The sequence below is a fragment of the Salarias fasciatus genome, chromosome 5 (genome assembly GCF_902148845.1).
Source record: "Salarias fasciatus chromosome 5, fSalaFa1.1, whole genome shotgun sequence".
In the NCBI taxonomy this organism is placed as follows: domain Eukaryota; kingdom Metazoa; phylum Chordata; class Actinopteri; order Blenniiformes; family Blenniidae; genus Salarias; species Salarias fasciatus.
The window spans coordinates 11,726,512-11,745,630 of NC_043749.1; the positions used below are offsets into that span (position 1 = coordinate 11,726,512).

The window sequence follows — 19,119 nt, forward strand, 5'->3', positions numbered from 1 at the left end:
GTTGAGAACAGAAGCAGAATCGAAAGTAAGTTATTTACACAGAAACAGACAGTATACGTGCGTGCAGGAGTCATACGGAGAAACCCTAAAGCATCTGTCTACAGTGTCAATGAGTGCATGAAGAGAGAGGAGGGGTGGCGGTGAGGAGGCAGCTTTAGTTATCAAAGCAGTAATGTGGAAGTCAGTCTGACTTTTTGCCAAGTGGTGTGGTTATGAGGGTGGAAGAGAGGAGAGACGGAGTGAGACGGAGCACCGCCAGAGGCTGGGTCTGTCTCTGAAGGGCAGGGAGTGGCCAGAGCGTGCATGCTGATGACTGATTGAAGAAGGAGGGCTTCGTGTGGGTGGAGTGAGGAGGCACGAGGGAGGGGGGAGGTGTGATGCTGATAGGGTCACCAGCTCTGGGTGCATATAAACCCTCGACACGCTTCAGCCGGATGTCCTGTTGCTTCACGAGCCTCTCCAAGCCTCCAGCTCTCCACCTTTCCAACAGCCACAGAGAACAGAACCAGAACCAACCATGAGCCATTCCTCAATGCACACCTCCACCTCCTACAGGCGCACCTTCGGGAGCCCCCATCCTATACCGATGTCCACCTACTCCTCTGTGTCCTCTCGCATGCCAGCTTCCGGGGGACGCTACATGCGTTCGATGTCGCCGGTGGTGGCGTCCCGCTCCACCACCTACCACCAACAGCGCTCCCGCCCCGGCGCCCAGGCCCCCCGTCTCAGCTACGACAAGGTGGACTTCACCCTGGCCGAAGCCATCAACCAGGAGTTCCTGACCACCCGCAGCAACGAGAAGGCCGAGCTGCAGGAGCTCAACGACCGCTTCGCCAGCTTCATCGAGAAGGTGCGCTACCTGGAGACGCAGAACGGCGCGCTGCAGCAGGAGCTCAACCAGTTCAAGGGCCAGCAGCAGCACGGCCAACCCAACCGAGCCTCCGAGCTCTTCCAGGACGAGCTGAGGGAGCTGCGGCGCCAGCTGGACGCCACCGGCAAGGAGAGAGACCAGTACCAGATGGAGAGGGACAACCTGGCCGAAGACCTGACCCTGCTGAAGCAGAGGTTGGTACCAATGTGATGCAAAGTGCTGATAGGTAGACAGATAGACAGATAGACAGATAGATAGATGGATAGATAGATAGATAAATCTTTATCGTTTCTTTGACTGACTCTTGCAAAATCCAGCAGACTGGTTTCACTTTGAGCACAGAGGGAGTGGAGAGTCCCGTGGCGTGAACCACTTGACATGAATGATGCTGCTGTAGGGCGTGGCACAGGAGCAGCAGCAGCAGCGTGACACAGGATGCTGCACTGCATCATCATGTGTGCAGACGCTGCTCATGTGTGACCGCATGTTGTTACCGGTTTGCATGCCGGTGAAGTGAAGAACCTCAACTGCATGAAAAACGGATCAACTCAAATGTATGACACGAGGATGCTGAATTCAGGCTACAACTGTCTGACTTTTAATTTTTTTTTCAATAACAATCATCCAAGCATCATGCATACAGCAAGATGTGATGAGGCAGCAGGAGGAAGGGGGATGGACCAGACACAGGGTGGGGCTGGGCCGAGGAGTGGGAGGGAAAGAGAGAGGAAATGGGACCAGAGGAAGAGAGGTTGGATGTCAGGCGTGGCGAGAATAGCGTCAGGAAAAATCAATGTGAGTCAATGACTCCATTAGGTGTGTTTTCAGTGTCCCTCTGTGTTGATGGGCCGGTGCCAGAGAGCCCATTAGGAAAACGAAGGCCCTCTGTAATGCAGCATGAATTAAAGATGAGGAGGCAGGACCTACCAATCGACTTGATGTCCAGCCCCTCCAGCCCGGGGAGGACTTCTGTCTGACAGGACAGGCTGAAGCGCACATCCAGAAACACACCCAACACTGAATTTAGACAGTCACTCAAAGCTCAACAGAGAATGATTAAATCTTCATCGTTACTTTTATATGACAGCCAAGTCAGCAGATAATGAAGGGTGATTTGATCTGACACTGAAAGAATAAGAAAAATATATACTTTTTTTATTTTACCTAATGATAACCTGCAAAAGATGGAGTTTGCAAAGCCATCCTTCAAAACCTTTTAAATGTTACTCCTTTGGTGAATCACTAAAAACTGGCCACACCAGAGTGAGTTTTGTGTGTGTGTGTGTGTGTGTGTGTGTGTGTGTGTGTGTGTGTGTGTGTGTGCAGATGACCTTACTGAACTGTGAAGATGGCACATTAGTTGAAAGGAACAGCTGCCGATCCCAGAGGACTCACTCCCAAAATCCTTTCTACGGGACAGTAAATTAGCAAATTGATCCAGAAAGCTTTTTGCCAGCTGAGGCTCCGGTGCACCTTCTCTCCCCCGCTGAAAAAACAATGCTACTTGGGCAGCAATGAAATAACATACTTACTTTAATTACTTTCTTCTCAAGGTTTGATGAAGAAGCGCAGAAGAGGGCAGACGCTGAGAATAACCTGGTTGCTTTCCGCAAGGTAAACATTCAACTCGCTGGACCATGATCACCTTTAGGCTTTCAGCGTCCGCAGTGTCAGATAACAGGTCAAAGTGAGCAGCTCTGTTCCATCATCAACAATTTTACAACACTGTCACAGTAACAAGACCAGGCACCTTGTGCCGATCCAGACTTCTGTATGAAACACACACTCATGCAACTCACTCATGCATTTTCCTTTATCACATTTTCCTATAAGAACACATGGAATTTATTGAACTTATGTCTGTGTAACTCCTGTCATGAAGACCTCAAGAGATGAAATATGAAACTGTTTCTTTATCTGAAAAAACCAGGATGTGGACGATGCCACCTTGTCTCGTCTGGAGCTGGAGAGGAAGATTGAGTCTCTCATGGATGAGATAGAATTCCTTAAGAAGCTCCATGATGAAGTGAGTGTGCCAAATATCTCCACATTTCACTGACGATGCAGAAATAGTAAAGTATTAAAACTCATTGGGCACTTCAGCATCCGGTGAGATCGCCCTGTGATCAACTGTGCGTACACACTAAACAGGGGCGAGGATTTACCACCTGCATTGCGCCACTCATTCATTCTTCACAACTGTGTTGTTTTTGTTACCAGGAAATCCAGGATGTTCAGGTGAGCGTTCAGACCCAGCAGCTGAAGATGGAGGTGGACAGCAGTTCTAGGCCTGACCTGACCGGTGCTCTGAGGGACATCCGGGCCCAGTATGAGACCATTGCCTTGAAGAACATGCAAGAGTCCGAAGAGTGGTACAAGTCCAAGGTCGGCACTTTGACAGATATATGGAGAGCTACATGTAACACAGAAATATTTTTTTCATATTTTGTGAATGTATTTTGTTCCTGCAGTTTGCTGATCTGACTGAATCTGCCAAGCGCAACACTGACGCTCTGAGGCAGGCCAAGCAGGACGCCAACGAGTCCAGGAGGCAGATTCAGTCGCTCAACTGTGAAATTGATGCTCTGAAGAACACAGTGAGACCAATACCGTTATTACATCACACCGATCACTGACAATGCTGCACAGATAACTATTTCAAATGACGGGCTCCTCTTCCTTTTTCAGAACGAAGCTCTGCTGAGGCAGATGCGTGAAATGGAAGACCAGTTTGGCAATGAGATTGGAAACTACCAGGACAACGTGGCCAGGCTGGAGGATGAGATCCGCCACCTCAAGGAGGAGATGGCTCGCCACCTGAGGGAGTACCAGGACCTCCTCAATGTCAAAATGGCTCTGGACATTGAGATTGCTACTTACCGTAAACTGCTGGAGGGAGAGGAGAGCAGGTGTGTAGGAACACTCTAAGAGTTTTGTTCTTACTTAATTTTTATTTATATATTTTTTCAGTTGAGATTTTAGTTTTAATGGTGTTAATGAGAGTTCAGAGGGATGGTCCAGGTTGACATAAAAAGACTGACCTCAGAGCAACTGAGATTTTAACCTCAGGTCAACATAAAATGTATATCTCACATCTATTGTTTTTCTTATGTTCAGGATTACTGTTCCCATCCTCAACATTGGCATGAGCAATCACCTTGGTGACCGAGGTAAGCTGCAGTTTGTTTAATTCTTCAATTAAATGTAAATTGAAGTTTCAATGTTCAGTGATTGCTGTGAAAAATTGTGCAAGATTGTTTGGTATGGAAGTTTTCTGTTTAAAAAAAGATCTTTTACTTGAATCCTCCAATCATAACAACACAGTGAAGCAACCGAGAATACTACAACACTAAGAGACAGTGGTTATAATTGCAGTGAATTCACAGAGAATTACTGAATATTTGTAAACAAAACACAGTATTATTTTTCCTGGAACACTCCATAAATGACATTAGAATTCATCTAAAATTACCAGCATCTTCGTCTCTGCACTGTGATTAGCTCCTGGATTTAAAAAAAATCCAATGTAGTTGTAGAAAATGTCCTGTTTTCAGGCTTTATCATCAATTTTAAATGAAATTAATTTTTAAAAGTAGATATTTGTGCAAATGGAAGCTATGCTTGTTGTTATTCCACATTATTTAAAAGGAAAGGTTTTATATTTCTCCTTTTGGGGCCGATGCTGTATTTACATGAAATTTATCGCTGCTCAATGAAGACTGTTTGTTTTTCTCTGCATTTTGCATTTTTGCATTTCAGAAGAAAGAAAACTGTTTGTGAATGCAGATCTACTTGAATGTGTCGATCTCAACAGTCTTTGAATTTGACTTTTTATAGACTATGAAAAAACTCCAGACAGCCAGGGCAAGAGGACTGTGGTGATAAAGACCGTGGAGACTAGAGACGGAGAGGTACAGTCATTCATACGTATATAGTATGAAACACAACAAAATAACTAGTATTTTTGTTTGAAAAAAAAGAGAAATCAAAATCAGACCAGCATATAACAAGGCATATTCAACTCACCTACCTTCTTCTTTTCATCAGGTGGTGAAGGAATCCAGGAGGGAGAAGGAGAGAGATGCAAGCAGAGTCGACAAGGACGACAACGACGAGTAAACCTGTTAGATAATGTGAAGGCCAGTGCCATGATAATGAAAAACAATATTTGAAGGTGGAGGAAAAAAATAAATAAAACTGACAAACTTTCAACTATATAGTCTTAAACCCCTCTAGTTATGTGTTTGATTGTCTAGCAAAGTGTCTCTCAGCATAGGTGCAATGTTGGATGAAGTCCATCAGACGGTGTCATTCTGGTGCTATTTAGGCCACCTGACTTTTGTTAAACACTTGTGTCATCCGTAGGGCGAAGCCAAACTACTTTATTAACGTACCACTCGAGGCCTTGATTTACAGTGCAATCCCGTGGAATCCTTAGACGACCACATATTTGTAGCAGAGTATGAATGTTCAGGCTAACACAGGTAGTTTAAATATCGGACTTAGTAGTTTGTGTCACAGACATGACTTACTAGGAAACCTCCTGACACTGCCCTTTGGCAAGAACACTTTTAAAGACAGACTGGGGATAAATAAACATGTCTGCATTTGTTTTAGCAGCTTTGCGATACTCTTATTGTGCAAGCCTTCTTTTCACCAAAGAGTTGCATTCTTAATAAACATGTAACAATGAAAATGTTGACACTGAAAATATGACAGCCACCAACGGAAAAGACTTTTGCTGAATGTGCTTTGCAATGCTGTGTGTATCTGGCACGATTAAAGAAAGAAAGTGTACAAGGAAATAAACTTCACTGGAGGAAATCTGTGTTGTCTGCTGTCATAACTACAGGTCTTTTAAAATCAATGTTTCGGCTTGTAAAAACATCTCCTGAAGTGTGAATATAGAATAATACTGAAGTAAATTGTCATCTCACTCTTATTCAGGAGGACAGAGAGAGAGACAGCAACTCCACAACTGCTTTCATGTGGAGCTGTGTAATTGCAGCTTTTACTCACAGTATTTTAATATTGCAATTAGTTATGAGTGTGTTGCTGGGAAAAATAGTGGTGTTACAATAATGTCTAATTTATAATGTATCATTCTCAAATCTGGTTATAAGTGAGGTGATAATAAGTGAAGTGAAATGAAATGCTTTACTGAACTTTCGTTGGATGAACCACAAGTTCACAGTAGCTGTAACAGGTGATATATTCTTTTAAATCTTTTAAAATTATGAACGAGCATTTAATATGGACTTTCTGAATAATGCTATCTTTGGTACTGTGTATTTTTTACATCTTCCCAGCAATTATTTTGTTAATGTTAGAATGTTCTCTAAAATTACTTTTTGCATAAGCTTCTCTACTGTCATCACGTCACACACACTCACACACACACACACACACACACACACACACACACACACACACACACACACACACACACACACACACACACTCACTCACTAGAAAAAATATCTACCTTGATGCTGCTTCTTTTCTTTACACTGTGAAACTATTTTCATTTCTTCGTAAGAAAATGTGCACCACCATAACACTTGCAGAAAAGACAAAAAAATAAACAAAACAAAACAAATAAAACAATTAACGCTAACAACTTCACACGTGCACATATGTCCTTGCAGTCTGTCAAAATGGAAAAGGAACCACTAAACAACAGACATCAAATCATCAGCTTGGGCTGAGTGACCTGGAGTAAAATTCGCCCTCAGTTTCACATTTCAGGCAAACTTTAATCTCAGGGTTTGGCTACATTAAATACATTTTTGCTCGATTGAAGTTCACTGACCTGAATCATTCTTAAATATGATTTTCCCCTTTTTTATTTGTCCAAACAGGGTCAGGTATGCCATTACGTTACTTTTATCAATACTTTACCCAGAAAGGGGCTGCCTGCCAACCCGTACTCAGGGAGTAAATAACACTCTGTGACGTAATTCTACATCCGCTGCGTGTCTTCGCTCGCTGTGTTGGCGCGAGATTTTCGGTTGTGGGAGACAAGCTTTTCCTGATCTTTTTATTACATTTAAGATAAAATGGTTCTAATACACGTTTAATCCGGTGTTTGTTGAACAAGAGCCCCGCTCAACGAGACGTCTCTGGACCGACTGTGTGGTGAGTTTTTCTCTTATTGTTACTTTTGCTGTTGTTTTTACGGTCAAGCTGAAGCTAAGTCACACAGCATTAGCATTGACCTGGAGCCTCTTGTTATTAAAACTGATTCTAATAATTACAATAAAAGACACGTTTTCCACAGCCAAAAGTGTTGTCACTGTCTGCCACTTTACATTTATGACCGTCCTGCCATCATGCAAATCTGCTGCTGTTATTATTAGTTGTGAAGTCTCACCTCCTCTGTCTGTTACTAAATTACACGAAATTGATTTTTGGCTTTAATGAATGAATATAATCACGTGTGATTCTGAATTTCTTCCTTTATGACTCCTGTTTTATGCACTCAGAATATTATAAAACTGCATTTTATAAGTAATACTGATGGGTATTCTTGGTCTCAAACAGTGAGACTCTGAATTGTTATTCAAAAATACTGATTTCTGGATTATTATTTTTTTTTAAATTGTGAATATAAGTTTTTAGGTGAACTTTCATCTTGCTGAAGGTGTGAGGACTTATTCAGGATGAATAGTGAAATCTTGGCCACCTGCTGTGCTCTTGGTTATTTGGAAGGAGACACTTACCACAAGGAAGCGGACTGTCTGGGTGAGTTGTTATGAAATGGTTGGGGAAAAAAAATGTCACAAAGAATATTTCATTACTGTGCATGAAAAGTAGCCTCTCATTAACAGTCTTCCGTCTGTGCTGTAGAGAGTGTGAAGGACTTGATACGGTATTTACGCCATGAAGATGACACCCGTGATGTTCGCCAGCAGCTGGGCACCGACCAGATTGTACAGAATGACCTTCTGCCAATCATCACCCAATACAGACAAGACAAATCCTTATTTGATGCCTGCATCAGGTAAATATCTGTCTAACAAAAAAAAAACTACATGTATGTTTTTATTTGTGTTCTTAATGTGATTTATATTTAAATATCCATCATTGTACAGGCCGTATGCAAGTCACTGTGTCAGCACCACACACAGGAAATCGCAACATTGATCATAGTGTTGGCTGCAAAAAATGAATCCTCACAATCACAGGGCTGAATTGCAACTCAGCATGTGTACCATGTGTATTTTGGAGAATTTGTGCTTCCATTACCATTGAAAGGACTGATTTTATGTCTGATTGTAATCGCTGTGAATGAATGCAGAATCATGGATCACATATTTTGTTGTTTTTGTTGTGTCTGTGTGTTTTTAGGCTCATGGTCAACCTTACGCAGCCTGCCATGCTGTGTTTCGGTAAAGTTCCAGATGATCCGGTGTTCAGACAACACTTTTTGAAAGTGACATCTCATTTAGAAGCCTATAAAGAGGTATTAATACGCCATTAGCTAATCATATTTAAGAGGCTGTCATTGCACCCTGTTAAATTCCCAGTGTGTTTGTTGTTTGTTAATTTTGTCCTTTTGCTTATGTTTCAGGCATTTGCCAGTGAGAGCGTGTTTGGCATTTTGAGCGAGACTCTCTACAACCTTTTACAGCTTGTGAGTGTTTAAGTGTTGGAAGCCTCCATGTATTCACCCGTTTTCCCCCTGACTGAAATATTCCAGACGTTTCATGCATTTCTCTTTGTTTTGCTTGCCTTCGGTGTCCGGCGGCGTCAGGACTGGGAACAGAGGCAGGAGGAGGACAACCTCCTGATAGAGAGGATTCTGCTGCTGGTCAGGAATGTGCTGCATGTCCCTGCAAACCCCTGTGAAGAGAAGGTTTGACTTTATCTTGAGCACACTTGCAAAAATATTCAAACAAACCACAATATATGTTTTGAATTAACATTAGAAAACATTTCTTTACGGAATGGGCTTTTTCATAGCACCTCTCTTTTCCCGACCTTTGTCCATCCTTGTTCCTGCAGAAAGTGGATGACGATGCCAGTGTCCACGACAGAGTGCTGTGGGCAATTCACATGAGTGGCTTTGATGACCTGGTGAAATTCCTGGCATCGGCCCAGAGCGAGCAGCAGTGGAGTTTGCACGTGTTGGAGATCATCTCCCTCATGTTCAGAGACCAGGTTAGAGAGTTGACAACCTCACTATTGAAATAGTCACAATCAAATCGTGTTTTCAGATATTTAAAATAAGTTTTGCTCTACATTAAAAGACACCAGAGGGTCTGGTGAGCGCCGGCCACACACGCTCAGCAGAGGAGAAGCAGAGAGACGCAAACGAACTGGAGCTGCTGAGGCAGAAGGAGCATGCAGAGATTCGCTCTCGTGCTTTTAAACGAGGAACCAGGTAGAAACACACACAGATGGAAACACACAAAAATATGACGAAGGCTGCAATTACTGTTCATGGAAACCATGGGTTTTTGGGCATTTAATTTTATTAAACAGAAGAAATCATCAAAAATAGAAAGCAAAATTGCATTTACTTTGCTTTGAAATCTTCACTGTGTTCATATTTTGCCAAAAATACAACTGAATGTAAACATTCTTATAATGTACTCGTATCAGTGTGCTAAAACAAAGGGAAACATTTTGAGTGGTCCAAAGTTCTATCTTCAGGTCATCATGCTTCTGTTTGTGGGACTGAAATGAGTTTGACGCTGCTGTTTCAGACATTCTCGCTTTGGAGGATCCTTTGTCGTCAAAGGGCTCAAGGCAATCGGGGACCAAGATGTGATCTATCACAGACATGTTCACAATGTGAGTCCAGAACCTTCCACGACAGTATTATATGATTTCATGTGATGACTGAGCTTTACCCTTATGTTTTTCAGTTTAAAAATTACAGTCACGATATCGGCAAATCTGTCAGACGTGTTCCAAAGAGGAACCGACGGGCCCAGGAAACTCAGGACCAGCGGCGCTCGGCCTTAAACGTTCGACTCTTCCTGCGGGAGTTTTGTGTGGACTTCTTGGAAAACTGCTACAATCGACTCATGTACCTGGTGAAGGTCGGTCGACTGAGTATTTCTGCCCTTTATCTTCTAACAAGTTGCTGTTTTTGATATGAAGGTTTTGTCACAGAGTATTCACTGGATTTCTCTCGTGATCCTCCTTCTCAGGAGAGTCTGATTCGAGAGCAGACTCAGCAGCACGATGAGACCTATTACCTCTGGGCGCTCAGCTTCTTCATGGCTTTCAACCGTGGGAACGGTTTCCGCGCCGACTTGGTTTCGGAGACCATGTCCATCCGCGCCTTTCATTACATCGAGCGCAACATCACCAACTACTACGAGATGCTGCTCACAGACCGCAAGGAGGCCACCTCCTGGTCCCGCAGGTAACTGGACGCAGTTCTGAAGAAGGGAAGCTGAAGTAAATACTGCAGCGGCCCTCAGACTGCCCTCATTGGTCGTTTTCAGGATGCACCTGGCGTTAAAGGCTTATCAGGAACTGCTGTTCACCGTGAACGAGATGGACCGCTCGCAGGATGAAGGGATCCGCCAAAGCTCCAATGTTATCAAAAGTAAGGTGCTGGTTAAAGTTACAGAGGCAGTGCAGATTTTTTTTTTATTTGTAGAATTTTTTTTTTTTACTTATTGAACTAGAGACTCTCAAACTTTCTGCAGTGAGTACAGCTTAAAAAAAAATAAAGTAGTTGAAGCCTACCCAAGAAACTATGGGCAAAGGACAGATGGACAATAGGACATATTATATTTGAAAATGTTTGCCATTCACACCCAAACTGTACAAACTAGCAGCTATATATCGCTGTTTTTTTGATCAAATATGAAAGGGAGATACTACTTATTTCTACTATAATTTTTAGGTTTTATATAGTTAGTCTTATTTTGAAAATGCTAGTTATTTGAGCATTGATCTTCCTGCTCACACCACTAGAGGGGGCTAATGTACAGTTGATGGAACAGTGTCACAATTTGAGAATCAACACTGTTTTGTATGTTTTTCACTATGTTGTAGTTCATGCATGAACCCAAAATACTGAAAGATTGTGCATTGTTTGTTACTGATGAAAATACTTAAAAGAAAGAGGTTTTAGTCTCATCTGTTTGTCTTCACCTCGCAGGTAACATATTCTACCTGATGGAGTACAGGGAGATTTTTCTCACCTTGCTGAGGAAGTTTGATGAGACCAAACAGCCTCAGTCGTACCTCAAAGACCTGGTGGAGACGACTCACCTCTTCCTGCGCATGTTGGAACGTTTCTGTAAAGGTCGCAGGAACCTGATGGTGCAGGTCGGTTCTTGGGTTTGATGTGGATTCATGTGCTTCTCCTTGTTTTGGGCTCTTCTTAAAACGTTAAAAAATAAATAAATAAATAAATAAATAAAAAGACAAACCTGTGACCTCTGCAGAGGAAGAGAGTGAAGCGGAAAAAGTCCAGAGGAAAAAAGCCACAGTCGGCTGTGGACAGAAGTCCAGAGGCGCTGGCAGAGACCTGGAAGGTGGTTGAAGAAGAGCTGAAGACTTCGGGGTTTCAGGTTAGTGTGGAAGTTTAGCTCAGGGAGGAGCAGGCGGCATTTTATCAGATCACATTGTTCTTCTCTTGGTTGTCAAAGTATGTACAATATTTGACATGAAGTGTTTGCAAAAAACGAAAGATTCTTTCTGTCTCCATGCTTCAGTTGTCTGGAGCTCTAATGGAGAGCATCGTGCCGTTTGACGCCACCTCTGAAACCCCGCTCGAGGACCAGCGCACCGAGGCCATGGTGCGGGTGCAGGACGCTCTGCTGGCCCGACTGGGCCCAGAGGCACTGGGGCTGCTGCGTGCCGCCAGGTCAGGACGATCTCTACACACACTCTGCATCCCTCCCTTTTCCTCTGACCTGACAGATACAGTTATCATGTCCACATTTCAACTTTGGTTCTGCCGCGCTCAGGGAGGTGTGGCCGGAGGGAGACGTGTTCGGCTCAGCCGACGTTGAACCCGAAGAGGAGCTGGAACTCCTGAAGCAGATCCTGAACGCCAACCTGCCCAGTAGGTTTTTAATTCTGACCATGTTATTCATTCCTCATGATGGCAGCTTTAAAACCAGCTCTGTGTCCCGTCAGGGTCGACTCCTCCTGAGGCGGCGGTGGAGGAAGAGGATTCTCCAGCCGAGTTAGAGGAGGAAGAGCTGGAATCCGTCCAGGTTTCTGAAACAGAATTTAACTTTCTGGATTTTATCAAGAGGTGGGGATAATGCTTTTAGTTTTTTGAAAAAACACACTGAAAAACATGCAGCATGATCTTGTGACGTTTTGCTCCGCCCCCCTTTCGCCCGTACAGGTTTGCCAACCCGGGCGTCGTGCGACCGTACCTCCTCCTGCTGAAAACCTACTCCAAAAACACGCCGCACACCAACCACTGCATCGTCCGGATGCTGCACCGCTTGGCCGTGGACCTGAAGATGGACGCCCTGCTTTACCAGCTGTCCGTCTTCCACCTGTTCAACAAAATCCTGAGCGACCCCTCGTCGGCCGCTTACAAGGTGCAGTGCCTTGGGATCCAGGCGCCGGTGTTCAGAAGCCCGCTGTGGGTCACGCACAAAACTGAAGTCTACTTTCTCTCCAATTTCACAGGAGCTAGTGACCTTTGCCAAGTATGTGCTGAACCGATTCTTTTCACTGGCGGCAAAAAACGACAAGGCGTATGTTGAACTGCTGTTCTGGAAAAATGTGGGGGCTGTACGCGAGATGACCGAGGGCTACAGCAAGGATGGGTAAGCGCTCCTTTATCCCTGCATTCTCTGTGGTTTTCGGCTGGTGTGGAGTAGAGAGCTTTTCAAACACAGCTGTGAATGACTCAGTTTCATTATTTAAAATTGAGCAGTGAATTAGCAGAAGGAACATCAAGGAACAACATTACAAGATCTTAAAGAACCAAGCGTAGATCTTCGGTTTTCTGGGTCAGTTCATTCTGTCCCTACATTTGAACCCACACAGATTGGACTGGATTACAGTCAGATCAGAGCTCTGAGGAGAAAAAGTGTCACTTCCAGAACGCATTATCCTTCTATACTCTGAAGGTTGTCCGTAAACAAACACTGTTGGTGTTTTGCTCTGCTGTAGAATAAATGTATAGCTGATATGAAGCCAGTGCTGCATATGTTCCAGGATTATCATCTCTGATATAATAAATATGCGTTCATGTTAGAATATCAGGTATGTGTGTTTATTTACGTCCACAACATAAAATGTCTTTCATTGTGCTAAATATGTCAGAGATGGAAAGAAACCTTCATGGACTGAAGAGGAGGAAGAGGAGTTGCGTAAGCTGTACGAAGAGCACCGTGACTCCGAAGGTTTGCTTTCCACTCATTCGTTTGCGCAGCTGAAGAGTAATAAATTACCAGAGCCGTCCACCTTCTCTCTCTGACTGCTGGTGCTCGTTCAGATCCAGACATCGTGGAGACGCTGCTGCCGTTACTCAGCAACAGCAGCCGCACGCGGCGACACGTCGTGCTCCAGCTGGTCCACATGGGCCTGGTCCAGAGCACCAAGGAGCTGAAGAAACCAAAGTATGGACCCAAAAAACATGATGAATATTTTCTGGAAAGCATTGAATGCTTCTATTGATGAAGTTTCTTTGATTGATAGGAAGGGTACTGGAATCGTCCTGTGGACCGAGGAGCAGGTGCAGGAGCTGCAGATGCTCTTTGAGGAGTTCAGAGACTCAGATGGTACCAGAAACCAAATTGATTTATCGTTCAGTATATTCATATCTAACTGTGACGTTACTGCTTTTTACTGCATATCTGCCCCTGGCTCCTGTCAGAAACCCCTCAGTTTGTGTGGTGATCCTGTTTTCACAGACGTGCTGGGGAACATCCTGAAGAAGATCACGGCCAAGCGGTCTCGTGCTCGTGTGGTGGACAAGCTGCTCAGCTTGGGCTTAGTGTCCGAGAGACGAGAGCTGTACAAGAAGAGACGCCGCACCGCTAAAGGGAAGAGCTCCGGTCGCGCAATGGTACTGACTTTAGATCAGTCATGAACTGAAGAGTAGATTAACAACTTGGAGATAAAATTGTTCCAAATATGTTTTTTTTATGTGAAATTATGTGTCTGTTTACACAATAATCACTTGCCTAAGAGATTACACTTGAAACAAAATGCTTCTGTTTTTTCCCCTCCAGACCGAAGAAGAGTTTTTAGCTGAACTAACACGAGGTCACCCAGATGAGCCCGCGAGCAGAGATGACGACGAAGACGAGGGAGAGGAGGAGTCTGAGGAGAGCGATGAAGAAGATGATGAGGAGGAGCAGGATAAAGAAAAGTCGCCAAAAGGTGGAATCAGCAGCCAGAGGCTGAATGTGACCGTGGAGAGGAGAGCTGATGTGTCCAACATGGTGTCTGCTCTGCGGGAGGAAGGTGATTCAGTCTTCATGTCTGATTGATAAACCGTGTTCTGCTGAGACATGTTTTATGTGTGTTTTTGCTGTGCTAGATGAAATGTGTGATAAATATTCAGACTGAGGTTGCTTTGAGAAACCTTGGACACTCATTCGAATTGGGAAAGATCCAGCTGGATCCGATATGGACAATATCAGACATGTGCTCTTCAGACTGGTATAATAATCCAGTGTGGATCACACATGGAAAAGCTGTTCGGACCACTTGCCTGCAGTGTGGATGAAAACTCTGGTTCAGACACAGAAAAGTGAAATGTAAATGATTGTATTGATAGTGTAAAATATTTAAAATAAATCACAAACATAAGCAAAGCAGTTTAATGAAAACATGATTATGGAGTTTATTGAACCCTCGTTCCTCCTCGATCTGCCCTCAGGCCTGTCTGGACCTCTGATGTGGCTGCAGAACTCTTTGAACCGGACAGCAAATGATCGTGAAGAAGACGGTGAGACCAACGAGAAGCAAATGAAATATTTAACTTATTATATCATCGTTGTTTTTTATCCGAAACCCTTTGTGCTCCTTTTTGGCAGGCTGTTCCCAGCCGGTTCCATTTGTCCCTCTGACGGAGGCGAACGAGGACGCCATGGAGAACAAGAGCTTCCAGAGGCTGCTGCGCAAACTGGGAATGCGACCACCTGCAAACGAGCAGGTGTGTCTGTGTTCCTGTCTCATTTTACTACCAAATCATTTCACCTTATTCTAACTCATCCACTGTGATTTTTGCTTTTATCCGAGGCAGGGCTGCTTCTGGAATTTGTTAAAAATATCACAGGTTATGACATCTCATGGGGCTGAATTAATGACATGCTGACTCCGGTTTGTTATCATCACCGTCCTTCTACCTAGGAGAGATTCTGGAGGATCCCGGCAAAGATCAGCGTATCACAGCTCCGTAGTGCAGCAGCAGCTCTGAGTCCGAGAGAAGACGAGCCTGAAGACAGAGGCACAGCCACGGAAACACAGGAGGAGGAGGAGGAGGAGGACTCGCAAGAAAAGAGGGCTCAGGCCCTGAGAGCTCTGCTGCTCACACGGAAGAGGAAGCAGCTCTCCTCTGACGATGCAGGTAAACGAGGGAAACTATCATGTTACAGAGTATGCGGAAAGATTTCCCCTCAGTGCAACCCCTGTGCTTCTTTTTCATGTAGTTCTTGTCGATGATTTAATTTTAATTTAAATTGTTGCCGAGGAGCAGTAAACCTGAAAAGTCTTAAATCACGCACAGGAGTCGTCCCGTGCTCCCCTTTTAGAAATGGTTTAATTATAGCACTTCTTCATTCAGTCTGGAAGCATATTTCTGCTCCTCAGACAGACGCTGTTATGAAGAAGATTAGTGGCCATCTTTAATGCACTTCAGGAGCTGCAGACAGAAGATGTATAAAGGTCTCTTAAGTTGCTCGGGGATGGATGCAGCCCTCTGGAGGTCTGCCGTCCAAACAGTGGAAACTATTAGCTGAACGCCAAACACCCACCTAAAGAAAATGGGCCTTTGAGCGGTCCCTGTGGACACAGACCCTCTTAAGCTATTTAATTGTGTCATATCTTTAGACTGCAATTCATCGGTGCCTTTTAGTTTTATGGCTAAAAAAAGAACCTGTGACGCCTTTTTTTGTTGTTGCAATAAAATGTAATCTTAAATAAACAGCAACTCATAGCTGTAAGAATAAAAGGACTAATTGTGTCACGCATACTGACCAATTTTGTCTGCTGTGCCGGTTTAAATAAATACATTAAAGATGGTGTTAATCAATACATGTTTTATATATAAAAAAAAACCTTATAAATGTGTGAACTGATGTGATCTGCAGTGTTTAAAAAGAATTTGTAGTGATAATTTTTCCTTCTTGTGTTGTAGCTCCAATATCTGACGTCACTCTTGATCATGGTGATAAAGAAGACATTGAAAGGTAACACACACACACACACACACACACACACACACACACACACACAAACTTATTAATTAAAGCAAACCTCGGTTCAGAGCCTACTAATTCATCCTGATTCTTCCTCCACTGTGTTCATCAGGCCTCAGGAGAGAAACTCCACTAAAAGAAGCAGAAGCAGAGTTTTGGATGATGAGGAAGGTACTGTGCTGCTCCTCCCACTTCAATAAGAACAGAAAATAAATTGTTTACAAATTTGAGAATTTATACTGAAGGACGTTTAGGTCATCAGAGATTTAAGTTTGATAAAAAGTTGGCTTGGTTGATTGATTAGTGTCTGCTTTTATGGGTAAATATATTAGTGACATGTGCAGAAATTGATTGTTAGTGCAGCATCACTTTGCTCACATGCTGCTGTCTTCACAGTGGAAGAAACGAGCACTGCGATGGATCCAGACACAAATAATGACTTGGGTTCAGACAGGGAGGAGGATATCTCTGCTCCTGTGAAACGAAGGCGGAAGATGGTCTTGATCGATGACGACGACGATGAGGATTAGTGAAGGAGTCTCTTAAGGATTTTAGGAACGACAGAGGGGAGAAATATGTGAGTCATTGATGTTCTTTTTGCTGCAGCAAAAGCTGTTACTGTAACATCAAACATGCCAGAGGATACACAGGTTCTGTTAGGAGTTGCATTTTGGACGCTCAAGAAAATAAAAATCTGCTGGTCTTAGCATTTTTATTTTTTATTTTTTGCTTGTTTTTCCCAGTTGCATGTATTTTATGCAGATAATACTTTCTGAGAAGATTTTGCTTCATAACAGTTTCTTTAAATGCAAATTTTGTCTTGTAAACATGGTATTTGTTGGTTTTTCAATGTTGACTTTGGGTTTCCCTGTTAAATTTAAAAATATTCATGAATAAAACAATCCTGTTGATGATTCCAGTGGTTGCTGTTGAACTGTTTTTTGGATGTTATTGTAGCATTCATTTTTCAACACTAGAGGGCGCATCATCGTTAATAACTGATATTAAAAGCAGTCGGTATAAGAACACACGAATCCCGAGCTAATAGACTTGAATGTAATTTTTCTACATCTTTTTTTATTATCATTATTGTATGGTCAGTTTGGTGCTTGTGTGTGTGTTGAATGAGTAGAAACGAAAACAAAGAATGGAATAACTGAGAAATCACTTTTATTTCAGTCAGACTTGTGTAAATATTAATAAAGCATAGATATTGCCACAATGTTAGTGTTTTCCATCCATGGGGCCTGTATCTTTTGTATATCAACAGTCGGGGCCTGTATTCGAGCAGGTTTTCCAGCTGTGTCTGTGGTGATCTGTTGTCCTGCACATCTGGACCGCATTAGTAACTTCCTGCTGCAGCATCTGCTCTGCCCCCCACCTCAGAGAGCCTGGAGGAGACCTGACAGCCCTCATGCCAGTTCAGCATGTGAGTTCACTGCTGCATTGGGTGTAGTCCATCAAGCTGAGGCCTTAAAGGTCTGGATCGCTTCCTCTGCTCAAAGAAAGGGCCTCACCGGCCTGCGCCGCTTAAGCAAAACCAGGCTCGTGTTTGAGTTAAACTGAGATGACTCACTGGCCTGTGACTGCAAGTAATTGTCTGAAGACTGTTGCATACATGTGAGAGACAAATGTGCTGTGCCGAGTCATTAAATCACACGTCTTGTAAACAAAAACCATGCACGTGCATTTTCGCACAAAGAACTGGCTTTTCATTTAAGGCTGATAAAGCAGGAAATCACCTCTCAGACTTTAAGTTTCTACATTTTTATCAGCAATTAAACGTTTATGCCTGTAATCAAAAAACATGAAAGATCCTTTTTAGGTGTATTTACTGGAGAAATATATTATCTAGTTTCACCAGTATTTGTTGCATGCGTTTCTTTTAATCAGATCTGATGAAAAGCTGATACTGATTGTTTTTTTGATGAGTGTTTAAGGCCCACAGTCACAGGGAGAATGTCACTGCATGCAAATGTTACAACATGTAGGTGAAGGTGCCGGCGGTTCCTTATTGCGTTACCCTCAGGCCTCAGCCCAATGCGAAATACTGTCTGTTCGTTTACTCTCCCTGTTGGAACATGTCAACAAGCTTTAAGTTCACCGCCTTGTGGCTTTATATGATAATTAAAACCTATTCTTTGCATTCATTGACTAAACTGGAGAGCCATGATTGAGTTTTCAGAGTGGAGTTTCACTCCGCTGTGAAACCAAATGGATTACCTTGATGGTGGTCACTTTCTGCCTTCAGCGTGAATTTAGGATTCTCTGATGTGTTCAGGCTAAATCGAACACTGTGGGGGTATTAGGGCTCATGCTGTGACCACCTCAGTGGTTGGCTAAACTTAAAATCCTTGTGTTTGATTAACCTTATCAATTAGGGCCAGTGTAGGTCACTGTAGAACTTTCTTCTTTTTTTTCTTTTTTTTGAAGATGCTGTGAAGATCAGGGCATTATTACATTTCTTGGTGGTTTTCTCAAACAAAGAATAAAAAGTAGAAAAGTGATTTGTTTGGCTCAATTGATAAGACAGGACGTATAGTCTAAAGGCTGAGGCCCCTAACAAAGGAGGGTTCTGCTCTATTTAAGTGAAGTCAGCTCTACACTGTGAAAAGAGCACAGGGAATCACCCAGGCTTTTTTTTTTTTTAATGAAACACAAAATGATCCAATTTTACAAAATCAGCCAAACTGACCTGGCATAGTGTGTCAATAGTTCACTTTTACATCATAACGTTTTTTCTCTATTTCACAAACTCAGAGCTTTACAGAGTTGTACATTAGTTTTATTGTACCTTTAATGTCATGACAAATCTTCAGACATGCAGCAGCACACAAATTCTCACCTACCCCGCCTCCCGCAGCCATAGTGCAGGAAAAG

General features: G+C 43.2%; 2 protein-coding genes across 3 annotated transcripts; both read left to right on the forward strand.

Moving 5' to 3' along the window:
• Nucleotides 1-429: 429 nt before the first annotated feature.
• prph (peripherin) lies at nt 430-5,027 on the forward strand. Its single transcript, XM_030091755.1, has 9 exons — nt 430-1,065; nt 2,425-2,485; nt 2,802-2,897; nt 3,092-3,256; nt 3,343-3,468; nt 3,560-3,780; nt 3,989-4,041; nt 4,709-4,782; nt 4,919-5,027. Exons 1-9 carry the CDS (start codon nt 518-520, stop codon nt 4,988-4,990), a joined length of 1,416 nt encoding a protein of 471 aa, XP_029947615.1. The 5' UTR covers nt 430-517; the 3' UTR covers nt 4,991-5,027.
• A 1,865-nt stretch (nt 5,028-6,892) lies between these two features.
• timeless (timeless circadian clock) lies at nt 6,893-17,143 on the forward strand. 2 transcript variants are annotated; one of them, XM_030091752.1, is made up of 30 exons: nt 6,893-7,009; nt 7,486-7,615; nt 7,721-7,874; nt 8,222-8,336; nt 8,445-8,507; nt 8,628-8,729; nt 8,879-9,034; nt 9,124-9,257; nt 9,583-9,670; nt 9,745-9,921; nt 10,033-10,250; nt 10,333-10,436; nt 10,998-11,167; nt 11,287-11,412; nt 11,557-11,708; nt 11,812-11,909; nt 11,984-12,104; nt 12,201-12,402; nt 12,494-12,633; nt 13,136-13,215; nt 13,308-13,431; nt 13,511-13,593; nt 13,726-13,880; nt 14,047-14,281; nt 14,700-14,768; nt 14,857-14,975; nt 15,173-15,389; nt 16,179-16,230; nt 16,352-16,410; nt 16,636-17,143. In XM_030091752.1, exons 2-30 carry the CDS (start codon nt 7,534-7,536, stop codon nt 16,767-16,769), a joined length of 3,729 nt encoding a protein of 1,242 aa, XP_029947612.1. In that variant the 5' UTR covers nt 6,893-7,009; nt 7,486-7,533; the 3' UTR covers nt 16,770-17,143. The 2 variants fall into 2 exon arrangements, with proteins under 2 accessions (XP_029947612.1, XP_029947613.1); XM_030091753.1 differs by lacking the exon at nt 6,893-7,009 and having other exon boundaries at nt 7,499-7,615; nt 7,702-7,874.
• The last annotated feature ends 1,976 nt before the right edge of the window (nt 17,144-19,119 follow it).

What these genes read in the sequence shown, in the direction of transcription:
- prph (XM_030091755.1), top strand. Translation starts at nt 518, where the DNA reads ATGAGCCATTCCTCAATGCACACCTCCACCTCCTACAGGCGCACCTTC. An exon ending in CTGACCCTGCTGAAGCAGAG is followed by an intron (nt 1,066 to 2,424) that starts GTTGGTACCAAT and finishes TTTCTTCTCAAG; the next exon opens with GTTTGATGAAGAAGCGCAGA. An exon ending in AAGAGTGGTACAAGTCCAAG is followed by an intron (nt 3,257 to 3,342) that starts GTCGGCACTTTG and finishes TTGTTCCTGCAG; the next exon opens with TTTGCTGATCTGACTGAATC.
- timeless (XM_030091752.1), top strand. Translation starts at nt 7,534, where the DNA reads ATGAATAGTGAAATCTTGGCCACCTGCTGTGCTCTTGGTTATTTGGAA. An exon ending in CAAGGAAGCGGACTGTCTGG is followed by an intron (nt 7,616 to 7,720) that starts GTGAGTTGTTAT and finishes TCTGTGCTGTAG; the next exon opens with AGAGTGTGAAGGACTTGATA. An exon ending in CCCTCATGTTCAGAGACCAG is followed by an intron (nt 9,035 to 9,123) that starts GTTAGAGAGTTG and finishes CTACATTAAAAG; the next exon opens with ACACCAGAGGGTCTGGTGAG.